A 25,013-nucleotide genomic window follows, 5' to 3' on the forward strand; every position below is an offset into this window, starting at 1 on the left:
TCAGTGAACTAAACAACTGTTCTCAGACTCATTCCATGAAAATAAATTAAATTAAATGAAAAGAATTCATATTTATATTCATATCACACTCTTTATGAATCAACAATCAGTTGAAAAGACATGAACATCAGATATTTGTAAATTGCTTTACTTTCTTTTTCCAGCAGCTTCTAGTGTTACAATGTGTACAATGTTATTGTTTTCAACATATTGTTAATATATCATTTCTGTTTTATTCTGTATAATTCAAACAGTATGACAGAAACATTTGCTTTAAAAAAAACAACACAAATTTTTTTTGAGTGATATTTAAATTAGTTCACTATAGAAATTATACTTTTATTTTGTTTTGGTACAGACAATAAATACTATCTGGTACAATAAATGACATAAAATACAGCATGTTATTAGCACCGCTAGACTCTAGTCTTTGTATTGTTTTAGTATGCTGTTGACAGAACCAGCACGACTACTGTCTGCATGTTGTCTTTGTACAAAAATGTTAACTTAGACATTGAGTTTACATACTAATGTATAGAATTAAAATGTAGGAACAGCCACACTTATGATTGATTTAACACGTTGAAAGTATGGGTAAGTTAAGGTATTATGTTAACTGCTAGTTTAGGAAAAAAGTGATTACATATTTTAATTTGGTTTTAAAATTTATTTAGAAGATAATAAGTGGTGAGTGATTTTTACAAAAATTAAACACAGACAATAAGACAAAATCAACTCTCCAAGCTCCAAAGTGCAAATCATTATTATCTTTCTCTCTTACTTAATGTTTAACCTATTACAAAGGATAGCACACACTAGAACAAACAGACAAATCTCCTTCTTAATACAAAGCTTAACCTCTATTCAAAATCATTTAAAGAAATGTATTTAAAGTAAGAAAATAAGAAGGCCACAAGCATCCCATTTTTTTCCTCAATGAGCAGCAAACCAGGAATACACACTATAACATAAAATAGTACAACTTAAGACTTCCACCTTTTATTCTGCTTCACAAACATCTTCTAAATGCACCAAATCAAAACATTTAGCTCCTCTATAGCCATTTACATGAACCACAATATCTCCAGAGATGGAGGTAACCAGTATGTACCTTTGTGCAATTTAGCTCCACACTTTGTCAGTAAAGATAATAAGACTTAAAAGAGAGAGAGAGAGAGAGAGAGAGAGAGAGAAAAAAAGATAAATGAAAAGATGGGCAAATGGTGGCTAAAGACTGAATTAAGTTCTTCAGAAGTATTGCTTTTTATGTTAAGGAAAGTAAAGAGGAAAAGTGAAAAAGGACATTCTGACTATAAAGTAAGTGCAATGTGTATCCTAACACGTTCTGGAGAAGTGTTTACATTTTCAATTCAGTAATACACTAACACATTTCAAAGCCTTAAAGCTTAAGCTTTAAAGGGGTTCTTTATGTATTTTTAAAATATAAAGATAAAACAAAGTTGCAACACATTTAAATATATTAACAATCACTAAATACGGATGCAAAAAAGTCAAGATTGTACTAAAGTGAGCAGGATGTAAGGTGCAACAGGTAGGATATTCCATTAAAAATATTATATACATACAGTACTGTGCAAAAGTCTTAGGCACTTAAGATGTTTCACAAAAGTATTTGTCTTAAGATGGTTATTTATATCTTCAGCTTTAGTGTGTCAATAGGAAATATAAATGTTAGACTCCAAAACATTACTATTGCAAATAGAAAAGATTAGAATAGAAGAACAGGGAGCCCTGCAACAGCCCCCCACTAAACATTGTGTCAATCTGGGATTACATAAAGAGACAGAAGCAATTGAGACAGCCTAAATAGATAGAAGAACTGTGGTGAATTCTCCAAGAAGCTTGGAACATTTTATCTGCCAACAACCAAGAAAAACTGTGTCCTGGTGTACCTAGGAGAATTGGTGTTGTTTTAAAGGCAAAGGTGGTCACACCGAATATTAATTTAGCTTTTTCATGTTTACTGGACTTTGTATGACATTAAGTGATAAATGAAAACTATTTATGTTATTATTTTTGAAGACATCCTCACTATGCAACATTTTTCAGAAGTGCCTAAAACCTTTGCACAGTACTGTATATATACACTGTGTGTGAGTGTGTATATATATATATATATATATATATATATATATATATATATATATATATATATACACACACACACACACACACACTGTATATATACTGTATATATGTATATATAAACTGACAACAGGATTCAATCCGTGGCAAAAATTTCAGCGATAAAAGGTTTACACAATCATCATCTGGCACATAATTAAGATACTCTACCAAGAAATAAAAAATACATCATTCCTCATTAAAGATCTCTTGGTGGTTTCACATATAGTCTGTTTAAAATGAACCAAACCCAATTCAGTTAAAGTGAACCAAAAAGGGAACCAGCTGCAAATGACCTCAGTGCTTTTGGTGTTCACAATGTAAGTGGACTTAAAAGAGGACCTAGTTTCATTTTTGGTCCTTTTTGCATTGATGTGGTTCATACCACAATTCCTTCAGAACTCAGACCCCATGGCAGTCACGATTACTGTATGTCATTTGGCTAACAATAAACTGGCATACATATAATTGTGATTATGATGATAAATTGTCACTTCTTAAGGTGTATGTTTGCTGAATACACATTCACCTTAAGTAGTAATGTATATAACTTGGAATCACATAATAGGGCTATATGATTTCCTTTAAGGCTTTAACAACTTAAAATATTGCACAGGAATAGAATGATATAAAAAATTATATTTTCAATGTTCAAATATTTCCAAATACTTAAAACATGTCCCTCTTTTTGGTTAACTTTACATTTACACAGTTTATAATATAACCCAGACAACCCAGCCAATTCTATTCTAATCTATTCTATTAACATTATGCAATAGTAATATATTTCTGTCCTAAATTCTTTACTTTCACATTATGTTAAGGGTTTCCGATTAAACCCACAAACCCTTGTTTCTCATGAAGGAAAATGAAACGAAATTCTATGACTATTTGAAAATATGTTTCTCAACAGAAATAAAGCGGGCGTCTCCTCCTGCGTGTCATTAACACTGCTTATATTAATGAACCCAAATCATTAGCCATTATGCAAACATTAAATTAAAGTGAAACGGAGAGCTTTGCTTTCACTATCAAAATAGATTGTATTTTCGTGGGAGTTTGGTGCGAACTTCAGCAAACGGCATGCGCATCACAACACTTCAAAGCAGTTAATCTTCACGCACTCTTCAGAAGCTGCTCTGACTGCGGCCGGTTTCATTTGGAGTGCTCAGATAACAACGCGGCCATGGTAGTCATGGTATTTCTATATTCGCTTAAAATTCGCTTATTTGGACAGTAAAATGTGAGTGCAATTTAAAGTTCACAATAATCACAGTTAGATAAAATAATCTTGATAAGGCGATTATATAATGCAGCTGAATGGCAAGCCTCGAGGTACTTATGACATAACAAAAAACAAAACGGACTGGTACCTCTTCGCCTTCACATAGCAACAATCAATCGACCCACAAAAGGACCCGCAAACTAACCGTACTCAGATCAGAACAGGTGGTCTGAGATCGGTTCGTTTATGGGACCTTTTGGGGGTGGGGTCTGAGATCATTTGGGTTGTTCACATATACATGTTATATCGCTCTGAGACCGTTTGGAGTATTCAAACGAACTAAGTGTGAAAACGCCCATGACTCATCCTGGTGATGCTCTCTGCTAAAGTGCTCAGATCAGTAGCATCAACATTATCTTTTGCATTCAATTCACTGAATACATTTTAATCAACACATTCATAATCATGGCAGCTCTATTCCCTTAAACACTTAAGGCATGTTTGTCATAGTGACCCCACTGCTAGTTATGACCACCAAACTGTCTTCCATTGTCTTAATATGTCTTTTAAAAGTTAGCAGATAAAACAAATTGACCAACTTTTAGAAACACTTTTGAAAAAGTGAGTATTTTAATGTTTACAGATTGGCCCCATTCACATCCATTGTAAGTGCCTCAAGAAAAGCAGGGGCAAGTCAAAATAAATTTGTGGTAATCAATATTACCCCACAAATGCTGTCGATTGAGCTTAACTCTTATTGAACCCGGAATATTACTTTAACTGGCTATTCGACTGGGCCAATTAAAACCTTTTGACATTACCTGAGAAAGTTCTTATCTCAGGAGGAACATGGCTGTTGTAATGTGAGCAACGTAAGGTAAAGCGTACAAGTTAGATTAAAGATGCAAGGTAAACTTTTAGAGCTTATTACTGATATAAAAGCTTCTTTCCATCTTGCAAGTTCTTTCATTAATTCCATACTCCATATCTCATCACATTTATTTGACTCTATGAAGAACGTAAACAAGAAAAAGAGATTCAACAGAAACTTACAATAGCTATATAATATATTTACAGACTATATTTATACTGTATATATGTGTATATATTAGGTAATACCTACTATAGTTACTACATTTTCCTGCTCCAAGAAATGTTACAAGTGTTTAACTATTTTTCTCTGATACAGGGTAATTAATTGTACATATTTTCTATAAAATCTCTGGTATCTCCAGTCTGTTCAGATTCTAAGTGGCCTCTCAACAAGGCCATTTTTATAGCGTACAAGAGTCTCACAAGACCAAAGTGCACGGCAGGCCAACATTTATCATAAAAACAGGGCTATTCCTTTCTTGACTTGGTTTTACCTTTTTTGCAGACATCTAAGTCTAATAGTTATAATTATAGTATAATTATTATATTAGGGCAAAAAAACTATAATATTAAATATGACATTACAGGGCTACATTTTCCATCATTTGACTAATCTAGTTATTTAAGTTATTCACATACCCAAGTCTGATGTCATGTAAAAACATCATGTAACAGTGACTGAATATATGTGACAAAAAAATAAAATCATTGAAAAAAGTTGATAAACGTGTTTGGAAATGTATGTTGTACCATAAAGCATTTAAGACATTCAACAAATGTTTTCCAAAAAAAAAAAAAAAAATATTGGAACCAAACACTGTCTCCGTGCAAACAAAACACACTCCGTTTCACTCTAAATTCTTCAAAAGTGGTTTAGGCATTTCAGATTTTTGCCATTACTGTACATGCTCTATATGGCCAAAACTGACATTAAAGTGCTCTGCAACTTTTAAAAAATTAGAGAGAAAAACAAAAATGCAAAACATCCTTCTTTGGAATTTTTTAAAATGATAACATGTTTTTTTTTAAGAGTCTAAAAGTATTTTCAAATGCCTCTGCTACATAAAACCTTTGACACAAACCAACTTGACAACCTGTGCCCTGCACAGATTCTTCACAACTCTGCAAATATACAAAGATACCCCGGCAAATGTGGCAAAACTTTAACAAATTGTCAGAATACAAATTAGACAGGACAATATAAATACAATACATCAACGGTTTAAAATAAGGTGCTGGAGTGATTATACATAAAGCTAAATGGGTTTGGTTACTGCAATTAATGTGGATTTGGTTATGGCAGGGAAATATAGCTGCTACATTTTTATTGGCTGAAAAGTTACTTTGCAACTGTCACGTCTTACAGCGCCCTCTGCTGTTACAGCTCAGTATTTGTTTATCTTGTGTTGGCAAGTGGGAATGTATGGAGCCCCTAAAGGGCCAAGGTGGTGTGTAAAAAATTTGTGGCATGGGAAAAAAATAAGCAAATGCTTTTGCGTTATCTCGCAAAACTTTGCATTCCCCCAAAAAACTTTGCGCGCACTCGCAAAACTTTTGCGTTCCCCTGAGAAACTATGCGTTCTCTCACAAATTATTTTGTGTCCTCTCGCAAAACTATGCATTCTCTCGCAAAACTCGTGCTCTCGTATATGCATTCCCTCTCCTGAATGCTCTGCAGGCTATTGCATTTATGAGCGATAAGTCGAGGTGACAGGTGCCGGTGCCTACTTTTTGTGGAAATCTGTATCTTGTAAATATGTAAAGAGTGAGAAGATACAGTGACTCCTTTCTGTATTGCATCATTACATCATATATAAATCTGATATATGGCAATGCAAAACAAACAAAACAGAAAATATATGATTTGAATGCAATTCAAAACGCAATATTTAAAAAGAAAATGCTAAAATAAATGACCGTTTTAATATATGTAGCATTTTTTCCCAAACTACAGGCCTAATGGAATTTGAATATCATATGCTAAAATATCAACTATTATTTTATATGTATGTATGTTTATGTGGCCATTTATCATGCGCCAACGACAATTGTGTTATGAATGAGTCAATCATTCAACGCTGACACGTACCAAACCACATAAATGATGCCTCCACAGGGCACTCTGAAGGGAGAGCAATCATGGTGGCTAAACTAAAGGGTTGTTCCAAACAAAAATACGAATGATTTAAAAGTGAGTTCCGAGTTCCGTTATTTTAAAGCCCAAAACCTTCAGTCACCACACATAATGAAGCATTTTTTATTGTTTTATTAATGGAGAGGGAAACACCATCACAACAACGACAAAAACAATAATAATATGCAATTCAATTGTGCGCCACAGCATTCCATTTCCATTAGACCACTCGCATTTAATGTCATTTTAATGGTGTTGTCTTTATTTTCACACATTCATAAATTGAAGATTATGAGTATTGTCTTTTGGGCTTCACTCTTTCATTGCACTGGCTTTCTCTTCTTGTTGAACTCAAAAGCTGGAATAATGCTGGAATACACATGAGATCTAGCAGAAGACTGTCATTATGATGCACATTTTGCGAGAGAACGCAAACGTATTTGCAAGAGAACGCAAAGGTTTTGCGAGAGCACGCAAAAATTATCGGGGGAACGCAAAGTTTTGTGAGAGAACGCAAAAGGAATTGCTTCTTTTTTCCCCACCCAACTAATTTTTTTCCCCACTACCTTGACCCTTTAGGGGCTCATTAGGAATGTACCGGTAGCTCTCATATTTGTACAACACTGACTCTCTTCAGCATGAATGTCTAATCTCGACTCTTAAAGGCATAGTTCACCCAAAAAAAGGAAAATTTTGTCATCATTTACTCACCCTTATGTTGTTCCAAACTCTGAATTTCTTTGTTCAGTGAAACACAAATGGAGATGCTTGATAGAATATAAGGGACAGATAGTTTCAGTCTCCATTCGGTTCAGGTTTAGAACACCATGAGGGTGAGTAAATGACAGTAGAATTTTCATTATTGAGTGAACTAAGATTTTAACTTATGTTAGACAAAAGGGACAAAACATGAATGTCTGTAAAATGCAGAAATATAATGCTTAATGCTAATCCTGTAGCTCACAGAAAAATGCAACATACTCAACAAAAATAATCAGAACATTTTCTTTCGGCAATACTAGAAGCTTATTTTAACAGTATATAAAATATCTCTATGAGAATAATATAAGTGAACATTTGCACAGTTTAAAGGAATACTTAGTGTCACACACTGTTCAAGCACCTGCCAAAAGTCTTCGATTTCGCTCAGCACGTTTGGAAATCCCTGTGCAAGCAACTCACATCTGATGCAAATCACAAAGCTCAAAGGGAATCAGTGGAGCTACTGCAAGCTTTGGGTTTCAGACAATAAACAATCAAAGGACCTCCAAACTTAAACCTAAACTTAGTTATTGGAGTTAACCTTTTCAGTGGAAAACAGGGGTGGTGGAGAGGGAAGACCTACAATCGAGTGAACAAAGGGAAGTGAGAGGGACTTGACCTGGTGGAGACTCGACGCCTCGCCGGGAGGGGTCATGGGCTGGCTGGCTATCTGATTGGCGGGTGTGTCCATATCAACTGATGTGGTGTCCAGGTTTAGAGAGTTGGGGTCGATAGGGTTGTTGACCTGGAAGCACTTCTCCTTGTGTGCTTTAAGCATATTGGAGAAGCGGAATCGCTGGCCGCAAACGTCACATGGGTATGGCTTCTCGCCTGTGTGAGTGCGACGGTGTCGTTTCATATTGGGTCGGCTCGTGAAGCTTTTTCCACAGATCTCACAGATGTAAGGTTTCTCTCCTAGAGAAGACAGAAACATGGAAAAAACAGGCTTGGGAATTACTGACATGTTAACTGATCATAATAATAATAATAAAAATGTAGAGTATCACACCTCTACTGTGTTTGGTTTTGTAATTTTTAAGATCAGCACTAAATTAAATCACTTCCTGGCACTAAAACATGCTTTCATTCATTTATTGGAATTTGGCATCGGCATTCAGAGTAAATTTGTAGTTGAGTACTCTCACACATCAAAAAACAAATTCCAATCTGGCTTCAGGGCATTGCACAGCACTGAATCTGCCCTGTTTCGGGTAACTAATGATATTTTGCTCTCCCTTGACTCTGGAAATGTTGCCATTTTAATTCTACTAGATCTTAGTGCAGCATTTGACACTATAGATAACAATATCCTCCTAAATCGCATTGAGAATGTGGTTGGCATGCAATGGCCAGTTTTAAAATGGTCTGCCTTTTATCTTAAAGAAACAACTTTGTCTGTCAGCAATGCCAAAACCTTCAGCACCCATCACATGTGGCGTTCCGCAGGGTTCCATCTTGGGTCCTCTACTATTTTCTCTGTATATGCTTCCTCTGGACTCTATCTTTAAAAAATATAATATCTCTCATCACTGTTATGCCGATGATTCTCAACTGTATCTCCCCGTCAGGACAAACAATAGATGCTCCTTCTCCTGCCTTGAGGAGATAAAATACTGGATGTCTAAAAATGTTGTTACTTAGTCAAATATTTAAAGCTGAACGAGTACTCAATTAATCAATTACTCATGCACATCTCTTATAGAAATCCACAACATATTATTATTTAATAATCATTATATAAATACACACACACACACACATATATATATATATATATATATATATATATATATATATATATATATATATATATATACGTGTATATACACAGTATATATCTATATCTATCTTTATATATATACACAGTATCTATCTATCTATCTATCAATATATACAGTATATATACGTATATATATATTAAAACAACTTATGAGTATAAGATACCTGCAAATTTATGAAGTAGCTTCATGTTGTTTTACACAAAAAAATATCTATATCCTGATCCAAGATCAGTTTAGTGAGGTTTGCACTTAAAGAAAATGAAAAATTCTGCCAATGGAACAAAATGAAATACACTTTTGTTCAAAATATAGTCTTAGAAAACAAGTCTTAATACCTTATACAGTTTTGCTCCTCAGGTAAATTTATTTTGAAGGATAGTTTTATTACAAAACAAGTCAAACATATGAATAGAACATTTTAAAGTGTAAGAGAATCAACACAATGGAAACATTCCTACTCTTTACTTGAATATGATAACTACATGCGGGTCCTACCAGTGTGAGTCTTCATGTGTTCATCAAAGTACTGCTTCATGTTGAAGTCTTTCCCACACCACTGACACATGAACTGCTTGTGTCCGATATGGATGCTCATATGAGACCGCAGCTGGTATTTGTACTGGAACCTTTCACTACAGTTCTACAACATCAGAGGCAGCATCTCAGTGATAGATACAGTTGATTAACCCTAAAATGCATATGCGGTGCAAAAACCCAGTTGTCTAATTTTTAAGACATAAAGCGGTCTGTCATCTGACACTTCAGGTATTCCTCAATTAAGGCATATCTGATCATGAGTCATGACCCATATATGTTTACTATGGTAATCAATGCAATTAGCAATTGTATTACATTTGTAATACACTGGTATTAAACTTGTAATAGTTTTATTTAAAAAAATGTGTTAATTTATGTAATTAAATGTTTACTACCATGTCCAATTTCATATTTAATACATACAGTAGTTACAGTATGTGTGTAGTATGCAAGTAGCAATAAAAAAAGTATAGCAATAAAATGAAGTTGTCATTCAGCCCTTGCTTTTATCCAGTGTGCATGACATTATACCTATTACAGGGAGAGACCTCAAGGAGCCCTCTTCTAAGTTTGTTTAAACATGCAACTTTTCTTTTTTTCCCCATTATGCCTCACCACTCCTCACTACAAATAACGTTATTCACTGTTTCACTCTTCATTTTAGTACACAAGATTGTAACTTTACAAGTTTATTACTACGTTTTTCATAAAAAAAATGAAAAAAACACTGAATCCGAGTCCATTGTACTGGTTTGTGTGGATAGGGTTGTTAAGACATTTCATGTGTTACATGTTACATGTGTTGCCCATACCACTGTTATACAGGCCTATTTATAGTCACCAAAAACTCCTCAATTTTCAATGTGTTTAATTTTTAATGTGTTTACTCTTCAGAACTGAATAAAAGATATATGAACCATTTAAAATATGAAATTATTAATACAATTACCATTACAGTTTTATAAAGAATAAGCATATGATTTTTACCTGGATCTTTTTTCGACCCACATTTGCATTTTAGGGGGGTATTTTGCATTTGCATTCTAGGGTTTAATGTACATCTGCTTATAAAATGCATTCAAAAAATATTTTAGCCTATTTTTAAGATTTACACATTTAAATTTAATAACAAATTGAATAGGGACAATGAAAGTGAATGTGGCCAATTTTTGGAGGGTTTAAACAAAGAAATGTGAAGCTTATAATTTTATAAAAGCACTTACATTAATTCTTCTGTTAAAACTTGTGTATTATTTGAGTTGTGAAGTCGTTTAAATTGTAATTTTACAGTTGTTTTAGGGCTTTTTGACATTACATCGTCATGGTAACAAAGTAGTAAAACTGATTATAACTTTACACAGAAAAGGTTTGTAAGTATTTTATCACACTAAAATCATGTTTACACGCATATCCTTTATGTCTTATGGCTATACTATTAAAACAGTGAGTATTTTAACATTCAAAAATTGGCCCCCATTCACTTCTATTGTAAGTGCCTCAATGTAACCTCGATTTTTAATTCTTTTTTTTTTTTTTTAAGAAAAGGAGAAACAAGTCGAAATACATTTTTGTGGTAATCAACATTATACCATGAATGCTGTCGATTGAGCTTTACTTGTATTGAACCCGGAACATTCCTTTATGTTTTATTAACTTAATTTAGCTAAAAATTACGCAATTCAATTTGATGGAATTATTTTTAATAAATTAATATGCGTAAATCTTAAAAACAGGCTAAAATATATTTGGAGTGTGGATTCTGGTTCTTGTGATTATTATTAATTAATACATTTATTGGTAGCACTTTATTTTACAGTTTTGTTCTACATGTACGTACTATATAATTACAACAACTACAGTAATTACTAGATTCTAACCCTAAATCTAAATCTAACCCTAACATTAAACCACATTAAGTACATGTAATTACCTAATATTACTCAGTACGTTCTTAGGTAAGTACTACTGTACTTACTGTAAGTAAACTAAAGGTACACATAATGTAAAATAAAGTGCAACCAATATATTACATTTAATTATTTATTGAACACTGGTGTCTTTTAACTCACCTCACACTTGAAGGGTTTTTCTCCAGAATGCTGCAGAGAATGCACTTTAAGAGACATGCTGCGTTTGAAGGACTTTCCACATGTCTCACAAGTGAATGGCATGTCCTTAGTGTGAGCTGCAGATAAATGCAACAACAATCACACTTACTAAAGTAAAATAACTGACTACAAACAAAAATGAACAAAAATTGATTCTATTAAGTTTTAATGAAGAAATTGCTCATTATAAATATGAGAGAAAAAGACACATCTAACTGTCTAATGCTAAAACCAAAATCAGTTGACAATAAGATGAATTGGTAGTATAAAACATACATTTCTTCGTGTCATAAATTTTTTCCACGAGGGCAGCTAGAGAAATAGCCAGTTTCTCCCACGTAAATTACATCTAATGTCATCTTATAATAAAGCACTACATTATTACTGCATTTGGTTTTACAGTGTCATGTGAGGAAGTGTCATTCGCTGCCCTGTGGACAATGGAGTGGGTTTTGTTAGAGGAAGCACTCTTGATAAGAGATTTCCTCTCTGCTGTCATGGCTGATTAAACAATACAGCCTCTGTCCTCAACTCTGTCTGCTATAGACGGTAAAGCAAGGTCACAGTGGCTGCTTTCCCCCATGCAGCAGAGAGCTGAGTACTTCACTATTGTGTTTGATCGAGCTCTGGGAAGATCAGGCTTCAGGAGATGAAAGTATCATTTGGTAAAAAAAGGTCAGGACCTGGGTGTGCTGTATTACAGTACTTCAGCCTCAAGGTTAATTTCCACTACAATATGTCTTTGTGCATTTGACAGAGCTGCTGTATTTTAGCAGCATCGTGACTGCCACCTAGCTGTGACAGGAGGAGGTAATCTTTGGTGTTATTTGGATCCATGAGTTCATTTGTTGTAATGCACAATATGGATAAAGTTTAAAGACGTGTGGCTTGATGCCTGCGAATGAAGGGCTTGAGCTGAGACACATCTTGAAGTTTAAAGGACATGAACTATTGAGGGAGAGAGAACAGGATTGGGGAAGGGATGGAGGAAGAAATGCTTGAATGAGTGAGGTGCAGGGTATTTATTTACATGTAGCATTGCGGGTTTGTTGGATTGAATTAACATGCTTCTCACAAACTTTTGTCATACAAAATTTTTGTCATACTCATACTTTGTCATGGAGACCTTGAGGTTTTGTGGACTGTGTTTTACAGAAAGTCAGTACAATTTAACACTATTCTTAAATGGAAATGTTCTGACATCAAATTAATGTTTTGAAATTGAACCTTGTACAATTTTCTGCACAGATTATTGTAACATAAGATGGATCATGACCCAGTACTCACCAACCATGTGTTTCCTGACGTGGGCCATGGTGTAGAACTTCTTTTCACAGATTTCACATGAGAACCTCTTCTCTGCATATCCATGGACAATCTTGTTGTGTTCGTGTAAAGACCAAAGCTTTTTAAAGGCTTTCCCACAGGTCACGCACTATAAAGATCAGAGGATCTAATTGAAATGCATTAGACAAAACAGTTCCTTAAGGGTTAATAGGCCCTTTCCTACCTATAGTCCTGGTACTTTTCCCTTTGTAACTTTCTAGATTAGAACTGTTATGAGGAACGGAACACCCGAAGAGACTTTTCCCATTGCATTCGCATTCACAAAATTAACCACCGTAGTGACGTCATCTAGTATCGACCTTTTTTTTGGAAAACAGGACTTTATAATTCTTAGAGTGCACTTCCAATAACTGTTTTTTTCTGAACAATGAGTATTACAAAGGGCACCTCTAAATTAATATTTAGTTCAAAGTGTATAGCTCACTTTTAAGAAATCAAATTCATTTAAATTGATGAATGAATTTGTCAAATGAACCATGACACCATACAAAAGTACAATTTCCTAATTGACCCTTCGCTAAGCTCCGCCCCCCTTAGTTACGGTCTCTTGCTCTGACAAGCACTGCAGAACTGAATGAATGGGAGATTACCATAACTGATGCTTTTTTGGTAAAATATTCTCATAAACAGAATGGATAATATTTTTTACATGGGCTGATATGAAGAGTGACATTGTAATGCATATTTATTTGAAGGTTTTGTCAAATAAATTGTTAAATTAATAGCAGAGCTGTTAATAATGTCTCATAACACTATTTATTATTGCATTTACTATGACTTGAATCAATACATTAATTAATGATCAGTTATTAGCTTTAATTTACCTTGGAGCAAATGTAGGTGTCATTGCAGATGTTATATATTTGGGAATGAGGCCTGACACATTTTAATCCAGAACATGCTCTTCTCTCAGATTTATTTAAAGATTATTTAAAAAAACGAAAGAAAAACACCACGGGTATCCTCTCTGGGTAACTCGTGTCACTATTACAAATGACCCAGCAACAACGCGTTTTTCATCTTTTTGATTATTTTGATAAAATCCCACTTAAAAGTACAGTACTTAAACACACATTACTTCCATAGGCTGTCTTTACTGTTTCTCATCCACACCTACATTTAATTCAGAAAGTATTCAGACCCCTTAATTTTTTTCACATTTTGTTATTTTGCAGCCTTATGTCGAAAATGCTTTAAATGATTTTTTTTCACATCAACCTACACTCCATACCCCATAATGACAAAGCAAAAACTAGATTTTTTATAACTTTGCAAATTTATTAAAAAGAAAAAACTGACATGACATCACATTGACATAAGTATTCAGACACTTTGCGATGACACTTGAAATTTAGCTCAGCTGCATCCCATTTCTCTGGATCATCTTTGAGATGTTTCTACACTTTGATTGGAGTCCACCTGTGGCTAATTCAATTGATTGGACATGATTTGGAAAGGCACACACCTGTCTATATAAGGTCTCACAGCTGAAAATGCATATCAGAGCAAAAACCAAGCCGTGAGGTCAAAGGAACTGCCTGCAGAGCTCAGAGACAGGATTGTGTCGAGGCACAGATCTGTGGAAGGCTACAAAATTTCGGCTGCATTGAAGGTTCTTGACTGGAACTTGAACCCAATTAAACCTCTCTGGACAGACCTTGCTGCATCATACCCAAAAACCCTTGATGCTGTAATCGCCGCCAAAGGTGCTTCAACTAAGTACTGAGTTAAGGGTTTGAATACTTATGTCAATGTGATATTTACGTTTTTTCGTTTTAATAAATTTGCAAAGTTATCAAAAATCTGTTTTTTGCTCTGTGATTATGGGGTATGGAGTGTAGATTGATTTGATTTTTTTTTAAAGCATTTTAGCATAAGGCTGAAACATAACAAAATGTGGAAAAAAATGAAGGGGTCTGAATACTTTCTGAATGCACTGTATTACACTGGCGGCCAAAAGTTTGGAATAATGTACAGATTTTGCTCTTATGGAAAGAAATTGGTACTTTTATTTACCAAAGTGGCATTCAACTGATCACAATGTATAGTCAGGACATTAATAATGTGAAAAATTACTATTACAATTTGAAATTGTACTTCTTAAACTACTTCAAAGAGTTCTCATCAAAAAATCCTCCACGTGCAGCAATGACAGCTTTGTAGATCCGTGGCATTCTAGCTGTCAGTTTGTCAAGATACTCAGGTGACATTTCACCTCATGCTTCCTGTAGCACTTGCTATAGATGTGGCTGTCTTGTCTGGCACTTCTCACGCACCTTAAAGTCTAGCTGATCCCACAAAAGGTCAATGGGGTTAAGATCCATAACACTCTTTTCCAATTATCTGTTGTCCAGTGTCTGTGTTTCTTTGCCCACTCTAACCTTTTCTTTTTGATTTTCTGTTTCAAAAGTGGCTTTTTCTTTGTAATTCTTCCCAGAAGTCCTGCACCCCCGAGTCTTCTCTTTACTGTTGTACATGAAACTGGTGTTGAGCAGGTAGAATTCAATGAAGCTGTCAGCTGAGGACATGTGAGGCATCTATTTCTCAAACTAGAGACTCTGATGTACTTATCCTCTTGTTTAGTTGTACATCTGACCTTCTACATCTCTTTCTGTCCTTGTTCGAGATAGTTGTCCTTTGTCTTTGAAGACTGTAGGGTACACCTTTGTATGAAATCTTCAGTTTTTTGGCAATTTCAAGCATTGTATAGCCTTCATTCCTCAAAACAATGATTGACTGATGAGTTTCTAGAGAAAGACATTTCTTTTTTGCCATTTTTGACCTAATATTGACCATAAGACATGCCAGTCTATTGGATACTGTGGCAACTCAAAAACAAACACAAACACAAAGACAATGTTAAGCTTCATCAACTAACCAAATAACTTTCAACTGTGTTTGTTATAATGGCAAGTGATTTTCTAGAACCAAATGATCAATTTAGCATGATTACTCAAGGATAAGGTGTTGGAGTGATGGCTGCTGGAACTGGGGCCTGTCTAGATTTGATCAAAAATGACTTTTTTCAAATAGTGATGATGCTGTTTTTTACATCAGTAATGTCCTGACTATACTTTGTGATCAGCTAAATACCACTTTAGTGAATTAAAGTACCAATTCCCTTCCGAAACAGCAAAATCTGTACATTATTCCAAACTTTTGGCCGCCAGCGTATATCGCTTCTGAAGATATGGATTACTTTTATGATTTTTGGAGCTACAAAGGTCTGATCACCATTCACTTGCATTGTATGGACCTACAGAGCTGAGATATTCTTCTAAAAGTCTTTGTTTGTGTTCTGCTGAAGAAAGAAAGTCATACACATCTGGGATGGCATGAGGGTGAGTAAATGATTAGAGAATTTTCATTTTTGAAATGGCATTTCACTGGGAAACTGCAGCCAAATGTGTAATGAAGCACATCATTTCGTTTTGCAAAAATGTTGCCATGGTCACGTAATATTCATGAGATCAGGCTGCATGAACCGCATCCCAGACTAACGTTTTAAGTTGACTCAGGTGTGGTTCAAAGCAAAAGCTTTGTGAAAACGGCCTTATAGATTGCACGCTAAAATATTGTTACTATGTCTACATGGAGATCTGTGTATCTACCTGTATGCTTTTCTCACAGTTGGTCTGATGGTGCAGTAGTAGCTCACTCTCCAGTAAAAAGCGTTTGCCGCATTTGTTGCAGATCTGCATGCGGTTGTGAGTGACGTTCATGTGCTTCTCCAGATACCAGCGGTTGTTAAAAATGCGAGGACACTTCTTACAGGAAAAGTGTTGCTTTTCCTCAAGCTTTACTTTCTGGCCCAGGCTCTCCTGCTCTTTTCTCCTCTTCCTCCCCTCAACTCGCTCTGCTAATGTGGAGCCTATTAGCGTCTGTTTCATGGCGACAGCCGATTCTACACCTGTTGATATTCGTGTGGCACGTCGTGGTCTTTCCATGCTGGTACGTCCCACAACTGAAATGTTGAGGTTGTTGTCCTCCTCATCTTCCTCATCTCCATCCTCATTATTGCTGCAATTTTCCAACTCTTCCTTTTCAGGTTCATACTCTTCTTCTTCCTCACCAACATCTTCATTATTGCTTTGTTCCTTGCCCTCCTCCACACCAGAAAGGTTGCTGTGATGGTGGACACGGAGGCCAGAGGTGCTTGAGGTGATGCCCTTCCCATCAGATCCTTTGGAGACATTCAATGTTTGGTTGTTGAGATTGACCTCCACAATGATCTGCTCTCTGTTAAAGGAGACCGAACTATCCTGGAGTCCAGATTCATTCAGACCAGCTCCTCCCTCCACTGTGTATAAGCCCCGTCCTCCTCCACTAGCCCCTCCCCCTCCACTGTCATCCTTTTTGTAGAAGTGCTTGGACTGATGGCTGGGATTAACTGAAAGGTGTGTTGTCCTGCTGTCCTCTACAAGCAATGAAAAAGTACCATTTCCTTGCTGTGTGTACATCTTCTCAAGCTCTTTCATCTTCATCTCTCGATGCATCTGATTGTCCTCACCCTCTGTGTTAGCCATCTCTGGGGCAAGTGATTGGCTGTTGAAGAGCTTGTGACATGAGCTTGCTAGATTACTCATCTGTAGAACAATGTAGAAGGATTGTAGGATGTAGAAGATGGTGCTGTCACTCACCAGCAGCCTGGAGGTACAGATGAAGTTAAGGAGATTCAAGCCCTGGATAGTCAGCACCTCAAAGGCAAGGTTTATGTGGTACAGTGAGAAGAGGGCCTGGAAGAAGGGGCTATGGTCAGCTAGCACACCCTTGTGGGCAGAAAACGTACTGTGTTGGCACTCCAGCACAATGTCCACGTCGTACAGGCAAGGTTGGTAGAGATGATGCTCATTCAGCCTGTCCATTAAAAAGGTACAGTTTTGTGCTGCATCCTCTACCGGAGAGAACTTGGCAGTCTTCTTCACTATGAGCTGCAGGAGAAAATGTATATTAATTTTACAAGCAAATTATCTACAAAAAATAATAATAACAGGATTAACAGGATGATTATATCTTCTTGGAAGAAAATAGAACAATTACATATTTTAGCTAATAACTAGATATGCATTTCCAGAAGGAAATTCCATTGCTTGTAAGACTGCAAAAAAAGTACTGTTTTAGGAATATTCCAGGTTCAATACAAATTAAGTTCAATCAACAGAATTTGTGGCATAATTCTGATTACCACAACTTTTTTTTTTTTACTTGTCTCTCCTTTCCTTAAAAAAATCAAAACTCTGTTTTACAGCAAGGCACTTACAATGGAAGTAAATGGGGCCAATCCGTAAACTTTCAAATACTCACGTTTCAAAAGTATAGCCACAAGACGTAAACTATATGTGTGTTAACATGATTCTAGTGTGATAAAATCGCTTACTAACCTTTTCCCTGTAAAGTTACTTTCAATTTTACAACTTTGTTGCCATGACGATGTAATGTCAACAAACCCTAAAACCTTAACGACCATAAAAACAATGATTTAAACAACTATCCAGCTCAATACAACAACAAATAATACAAGAGCTTTAACAGAAGAATAAATATAAGGGCTTTTATAAAATTATAAGCTTCACACTTCTGCCTTTAAAGATTGGCCCCTTTCACTTCCATTGTAAGTGCCTCACTGTAACCTCGACTTTCACCTTTTTTTTTTTCTTTTTTTTTTAAAAAAGGAGGGACAAGTCGAAAAATAATTTTTCTTTTTTTTGTGGTAATCAACATTATGCCACAAATGCTGTCGATAAAGCTTAACTTGAACCCAGAATATTCCTTTAATATTTTAGAACTGCACATCTTGTTTTCTGTCGGCTGTAGGCCTACATGAGAACCAACACATAATGCTATCGATCAGGGGTCGGCGACCTTTTTGATATGAAGTGCCATTTTCCTTGTTAATCACTGTGCAGTTTTGTAGTTCAAGTTTTGAGAGTAACAATTATTGAGTGCGTTTACATGCACACCGATATGCTGAAACTGTCAAAAATCAGCTTATTCAAATAAATCAGAAAATGCAATAAAACTGCATTTACATGAAATTTGAAATAATGGGGGTATTCTCTGTTTTTGATATCAAAATGCAAAGAGGCATGCACGCAACACCTCGCACATTGGGTAAGCTGGTAAGAGTGCAGGTAAAGGTGTTTACATGCAACGTAAAATCTGGATAATGGGCCTGTGTCAACTTGTTTATGCTTAACTTTTTGACCTTACCCCAATAAAGGAAAGCTGTTTAAGCATAATAGGTGTAAGATTGTGCATGTAAACACCCTCAATGTGGTTTAAGGAGAGTGTATGTTGGGTTGAAAAAGTTTGATAGCGGTATCTTTTTATTTACATCAAGTGTCTTTCTGAATGCAAAAAACAACAAATAAAACAAGAAAATATAGGCTGTCATCCATTCAACAGTACAGCGCAACCTAGGCAAATCAGACATACTTGATCTGGGCCACAGTATGAGTGGCTTGTGATGAATGAATGGATTGCATGCATTGCACTCGCAGTTTCGCCGTTTTCATCACAATTTAATAGCATTTAACTGTAAATAAAACAAAGTAGATTGACATGCAGGTGCGAGGGACAATATATAAATAAAATACAACTGAACATACTCCTCCACTGGCTGTTGCTCGTGTGCTCGTGTGATTATCCCTCAACGTGCCAATGGTGGCACGCTTGCCATATGTTGCCGACCCCTGCTATAGATGATTAGATTGATGCAAAAAATAAAAGACAAATCACAATTAAGTATGCAAATAAATGCATGAATGAATAGCTCTCTCCAGGTATTATCGACCTCCTTGGTCTGTATGTTACATGTTCCTAGCTGAATTAATTACAGAACATTGTGGTGCCTTGCAAGCAGTGGAAAAAATAATAGTAACTATATATAAAGGTGAAAGAAAATGATCAGAATGTGTAAATCTTTAAAGCAATTTTTTTTTGTACAAACTAATCTCATTCAAAGCAGCCTTCAAGAAAAAAAGTCCACTGGAAAGTGAGACAGACAGATGCTAGTGGAGCATGCAGATATGCCCTCCCCTTCTGCTCCCAAGGTTGGCTTATTTTAGATCGGAAAGGACAAAGTTTCGATCTGGACAGCATCTCTTTAGAAACACCACAGAGAAAACGGAAATGGACAAAGAGAAAGAGAAGCAGCAAGCAAAAAGAGAAAAAAGACAAACCAGAGAGGAGAGAAAAGAAGCATCTAAAAGGCACATTTATATTCACCCAAATTATTACACAAAAACATCTAAGTGGTGTACAGGATGAAGTCCTTATTTAAAATCTAATCATATCCATTTACAGACGTGAACTGTGGCCAAACCCCTGCAAGTAAACAACTGTCAAAATTCTTGCTGAAACACAGATATAAACAATAACAAATGAATTAGAATGCTACTGGCCTGGGAGCACTTCTGGTATTATTACCGGACACTTTAAATAAGGCTCTGAGTTAACATATTTTCTCAAATAACGTCAAATGTTTACCTGAAGTGACCAGGGCCGGCCCAGGCACTGTTGGCGCCCTAGGTGAGATTTTCGATTGGCGCCCCCCAGATCAAAATCACTGAGGGTGCTTCTGAAAATAGTGGGGTTGCTCTGTATAAAGTGGAGATTTATCATAATTACAAATTTTTTAATAGATTAAATCATGTTTAATCATGCTACTAAAACAATATACAGAACAGTTTTTCATGTACAAAACATTTATTGCTTAGTTTTTTTTCCCCCACATTATCTGTCGCTGAAAATGACAGCAAAAAAAAAAAAAGATTAGGACATACATTGATGCAGCATTTTGTGTGTTCACAAAAAACAGGGATTTTTGTGTGTTTGCTGGGATTCAAGGAAATCTGCTTGTCAATTTACAATATTAGTCTTACATATTAAATTGAGGGTGGTGCAGTTCAGGGGAGTGCAATTATTTTGGTACAGGGGCCACATCAGCCGTTAAGTAGATCCTGGAATAAAGAAGATAAAAAGTTCTACATAGTTGTATCTTTTAAGCCTAGAAGTAGTAGTGCACTCAAGTGTATACAGACTGATGGGACCATTCTGCGATTGCTTGAAGTTTTGCTGCTACTTTTCTATCATGTGTTAGTAAAACTGAATAAAGGCTGAGTACAATTATTAATTGTTTATTTTACCATACTTCAATGCAGTGGTAATTTAGAATTCAATTTAATACTCTACATCAGGAGTCTGGTTTAATAGTAAAATAATATATTCGGAAATTATAGATTCTAAAAGCTTATATTAATGTTTGCTACAAAGTGGACAAAGTTATTTTATTCTCAAAATATTATCAACCTGTTTACACACTCATGGGTCATGATGTGCGTCTCGTCGTCTCGTTTGTCTGGCATCCAATTCAGCACATAACTGAATAAAACAGGCTGCATGACACTAGATCTATTGGGATTTTCCAAAAGTTCATCACTGAAAAGGTTTGCTCGCAGACTTGGCACTAAACAGCACACGCAGCCTCACGAATGGACACGGAGTGGCTGCATCACACTTTTCTTTTAGCATAATATTGCACTATTGAGCGCTAAGTATTTTATTTTTTTCGAAGAGGAGAGAGAAAGCGCACACTCCTATACATGTTTGCCAGATTGCATAAATTAAGTATGACATAAGGCGAAATATTTCCTATTTGTGCATGTATAAATCTCTGATTGGGGTTTTGCATCTATTATCTGGCAACCCTGAGCATATTAAAAGTTTGTGGATGCACGATAGGCACAAAGCCAGATAAATGAAATATCTAATAAAAAACGTTCATGATAAATTGATCCGCGGGCAGTAGTTTGCCCTGGTCTGCAATTGAGGATGCTCTAATGGCATTTTCCACTGCACGTTACAGTTCGACTCGACTCAACTCTGCTCGCTTTACTTTTCTGAGCTTGCTTTTCCACTGCAGTTTAGTGCAGCCTTAACGTGGGTGGGATTATAGGCTGCGCCACCTCTTCGCGTTGCCCCATCCAGCTCTCGTTGGATCCTCTCCTTGGCTACTAACGAGAGGAACGTTTACACCTCATTTATTGACCACGGCGTGGTTTTGCGCACAGCCATTTATTTTTACAATTCGAAAGTCGCGTGAACAAATGATACTGCTATCGCTGTTGTTAACTTTAAAACTAGCAGGTTGATGTCCTGTGTCACAAATCCAGTGACGCTGGTAGTGACGATTCTCTCTGACCAATCAGTGATCTGCAGGGTTTTGACATCACATTCAGTATCGGCTCGGCTCGCTTGGAACCTCGACCGAGGTGGTACTAAGAAAAGTATCAGGTACCAGGTACTATCCACAGTGGAAAACCCCCAAAAAGTGAGCAGAGTCGAGTCGAGCCGTACCGTGCAGTGGAAAAGCCCCATAAGGTTCGTTTGAGGGTGCTTAGCATGAATGCTAAAGACTACAGTCCTAATCATGGTCTCTTTTAAAAGAAGACACTTAGGAGTTTTTTGGTGAAGTGAAAGCAAGCAGCAATATAACTGAAATTATAACAACATTATAGAAGCTTACGTTTATTTTAAAGAAAATAAACTGCACTTAACTTGCACTAAACTTAAATAAAACAAGCAAACACGGCCCACAGTGTCCGTGCCAGTTAAGAGGTTCTAAATAAGCTATTTCAAAGTAGTAAATAAACATCAATGGCTGACATGAACAGTCGTTAACTTGTGATTGTTACCTTTATATTGCTCTTTTTTTCTGCATATTTTGTTTCTTTTTTTACTAATTTTGTCCACATATGATAAGGATCCGATTATAATATAATCGTGTAGCGCTAGTGCTCAATATATGGGCAGAGGGGCACAAAGTCGTCACAAGAGGGCGGGCTTCCGACAAAAAAAAAACCAAAACAATTCCCCTCAGCGGAGAAATCTGGAATAATCAATAAAGCTGTTCAATGAAGCTATCTACGTGACCTGCGGACAAGGTAAGGATTTCTTTTTTTGTGTTACTAATTTGCAATTCGTTTTGGATTAAAGCATCTAAATGACTAAATGGAATAGTAAATGACTTGCGCAGCTTAATGAATTATAATGGGAGCGATCTATAGTCACTTTTAGAGTTCTGCCTATCAAACTTACAATTAGTTGGCATAAATCTTGTTCACATATCAGAGATAAGATGTGTGCTACAGTTTTTAGTACTGCACGTACTCAGCCATCTCACTTCATTGCAGCGGTTCATGCGTCTATTTGCTGTTGCTTTTTCAGAGATCTAAACACTTTCATTTCCATTAGTTCCAGGCACCCAGGGAGCATGCAGCCTCCGAACAACATGGTCCACATTTTAATAAATTATATTTTATGACAATCATTTTAACGTTAATAAAGTTAATCGTGTTAAAGTCACTTGAATGAAGCGCATTTCAAGTAGGAAATGTTCAAGAAACAAAGACGTCACTTCCTTAAATGGTCTAAATCTGTCTGGCCTATGGTGGAACACCACGCTCTGAAATCAATGGTAAGCATATGCATTTAAGCCAGAAAAATATTGTTTTTATCAGATCACAAGGAAGATAGACAATATTCTTTCCTCCTCTCCATTCTTTGAAGAGTTTGCAGATTCTGGGGTGGATTATCAATCAGATGGAGTAAAAACCCAACTACTAAACACCCAGAACACCAAACCTATTTTAAGTGAGTTTAAACAGAGAAGAGTATGTGCACTTCCTCTGGATAAATAAAATGAAACATTGTTTTTTTCTTTCAAAACAATCAGCCCAGTTATTTGTGTCAAATGCAAAATTAGCAACATGCAACATTTCTGTAAGGGACCGTTCACACCAAATAACCAAATAGAGTTTTTAAACATGCACTAGATGGAGATCTTTGATCAATATATTGTGTTTCGCTGTTTTTTTCAGAATCTAGCACAAGAGCACTGCATTTTTAAGATGCTCTGTCAAGTTAAAAGAGCTTCCACTTTTAAAAATGTGTCTTAAGACACCTGCATTTTCATTTGTTGCAATGTAAGGCTGTCAAAATCAAATGTAAAATTTTAATATGAATTGAATTTAAGATAAAAATACTGAATGCTAAAATGAGCATTTCAATTCTGGATATGAGTCAGGTACTGATCACGACTTACATTATTCGGCTAAAACAGAGGCAGTATAACAAATAAATCAGAACACGGTTATCTCGAGGTGCGTTTAAAGGTCAAATTTCCTTTTAAATTGACATAGTGGCCAGGTTCAGAATTGCATATTACCATACTATAACTATTTCTGCCATAGACAGATATGGCAGAAGTAGTAAGAGTAGTAGGGTTGCCACGGTGTACTGTGTTACTGGTTTTACACAGTATAAGGGACAACACCGGTGTGAACTTTTATACCAGTGGAAACATTATGAATGGAACTTCCAATATCAATATAATAGCCTAACGAATAGAATAGCCTTAAATAAAGAATAGTTGCATAATGTAGAGTTTGCAACCCATGATAAATGAACCTAAATAACGCACTGAAAGCCAGATGTTCTTTACCAATGTATCAAATCACACAGGCAGCAAAGTACACGCACTGACAGAAGACGTTTAATTGCAGGTAGCGAATATAATGTGCATGGTGTTTAAATGTACGACGTCTCGTATTCGGAATGACACAAGAAATGCTGTTAGACACACAGACACGCGCTTGAAGAAACACACTTTATTATATTTTTAAGAACAGATGACAGAAAAGCCTTCTAGGTGCATGTCTGACGTGCTGATTGTTGGGAGGTGTGCAGTCTCATGGAACATGCGTATGTAAAGTGTTCTCACTCTTTCTTTGTTTCAGTCTTCTGATTTTTTTTTTTTTTTTTGCAAGAATAATATTGTCTATGAGAATGCTGCAAATGACTTCAGACCATCCCAGCTCAGGAGCTGCTTTGAATTCAGTTCACTTTATTTCCACAGAGCAGTTCGTTGTGAGTGCAACTCTGCAGGGTCACTTTATATATAGCTTATAAACAAGGGCGTAGATTAGGCATGAGCATTGGGGGGGTTGCAGCACGAAGCATTTACATATTTCCATTGATAATGGTATAAATAATGGGGAGGGTGGGGTTGTACTTGCTTGTTTTGATTATTGGGGTTGAGC

At 36.0% G+C, this 25,013-nt stretch overlaps 1 protein-coding gene across 3 annotated transcripts; it reads right to left on the reverse strand.

Annotated features, from left to right (window-relative positions):
- Positions 1-88: 88 nt before the first annotated feature.
- LOC127434792 (zinc finger and BTB domain-containing protein 47-like) lies at positions 89-20,507 on the reverse strand. 3 transcript variants are annotated; one of them, XM_051687771.1, is made up of 7 exons: positions 20,401-20,505; positions 19,521-19,604; positions 16,524-17,843; positions 12,853-13,000; positions 11,527-11,642; positions 9,416-9,560; positions 89-8,054 (listed from the first exon to the last, which is right to left on the reverse strand). In XM_051687771.1, the coding sequence occupies exons 3-7, from the start codon at positions 17,775-17,777 to the stop codon at positions 7,663-7,665; spliced, it is 2,055 nt and encodes a 684-aa protein (XP_051543731.1). In that variant the 5' UTR covers positions 17,778-17,843; positions 19,521-19,604; positions 20,401-20,505; the 3' UTR covers positions 89-7,662. The 3 variants fall into 3 exon arrangements, with proteins under 3 accessions (XP_051543731.1, XP_051543730.1, XP_051543732.1); XM_051687770.1 differs by having other exon boundaries at positions 19,521-19,607; XM_051687772.1 differs by lacking the exon at positions 19,521-19,604 and having other exon boundaries at positions 20,401-20,507.
- Between the last annotated feature and the right edge of the window lie 4,506 nt (positions 20,508-25,013).

This window comes from Myxocyprinus asiaticus, chromosome 44 (genome assembly GCF_019703515.2).
Source record: "Myxocyprinus asiaticus isolate MX2 ecotype Aquarium Trade chromosome 44, UBuf_Myxa_2, whole genome shotgun sequence".
NCBI classification, from domain to species: Eukaryota; Metazoa; Chordata; class Actinopteri; order Cypriniformes; family Catostomidae; genus Myxocyprinus; species Myxocyprinus asiaticus.

Bases quoted from the DNA above. Each gene is read 5' to 3' on its own strand.
- LOC127434792 (XM_051687772.1), bottom strand. From the start codon at position 17,777: ATGGACAGGCTGAATGAGCATCATCTCTACCAACCTTGCCTGTACGAC. The intron at 13,001-16,523 runs GTAGATACACAG...TGATCTTTATAG, and splicing joins ACTGTGAGAAAAGCATACAG to TGCGTGACCTGTGGGAAAGC. The intron at 9,561-11,526 runs GTGAGTTAAAAG...CTGATGTTGTAG, and splicing joins AAAAACCCTTCAAGTGTGAG to AACTGTAGTGAAAGGTTCCA.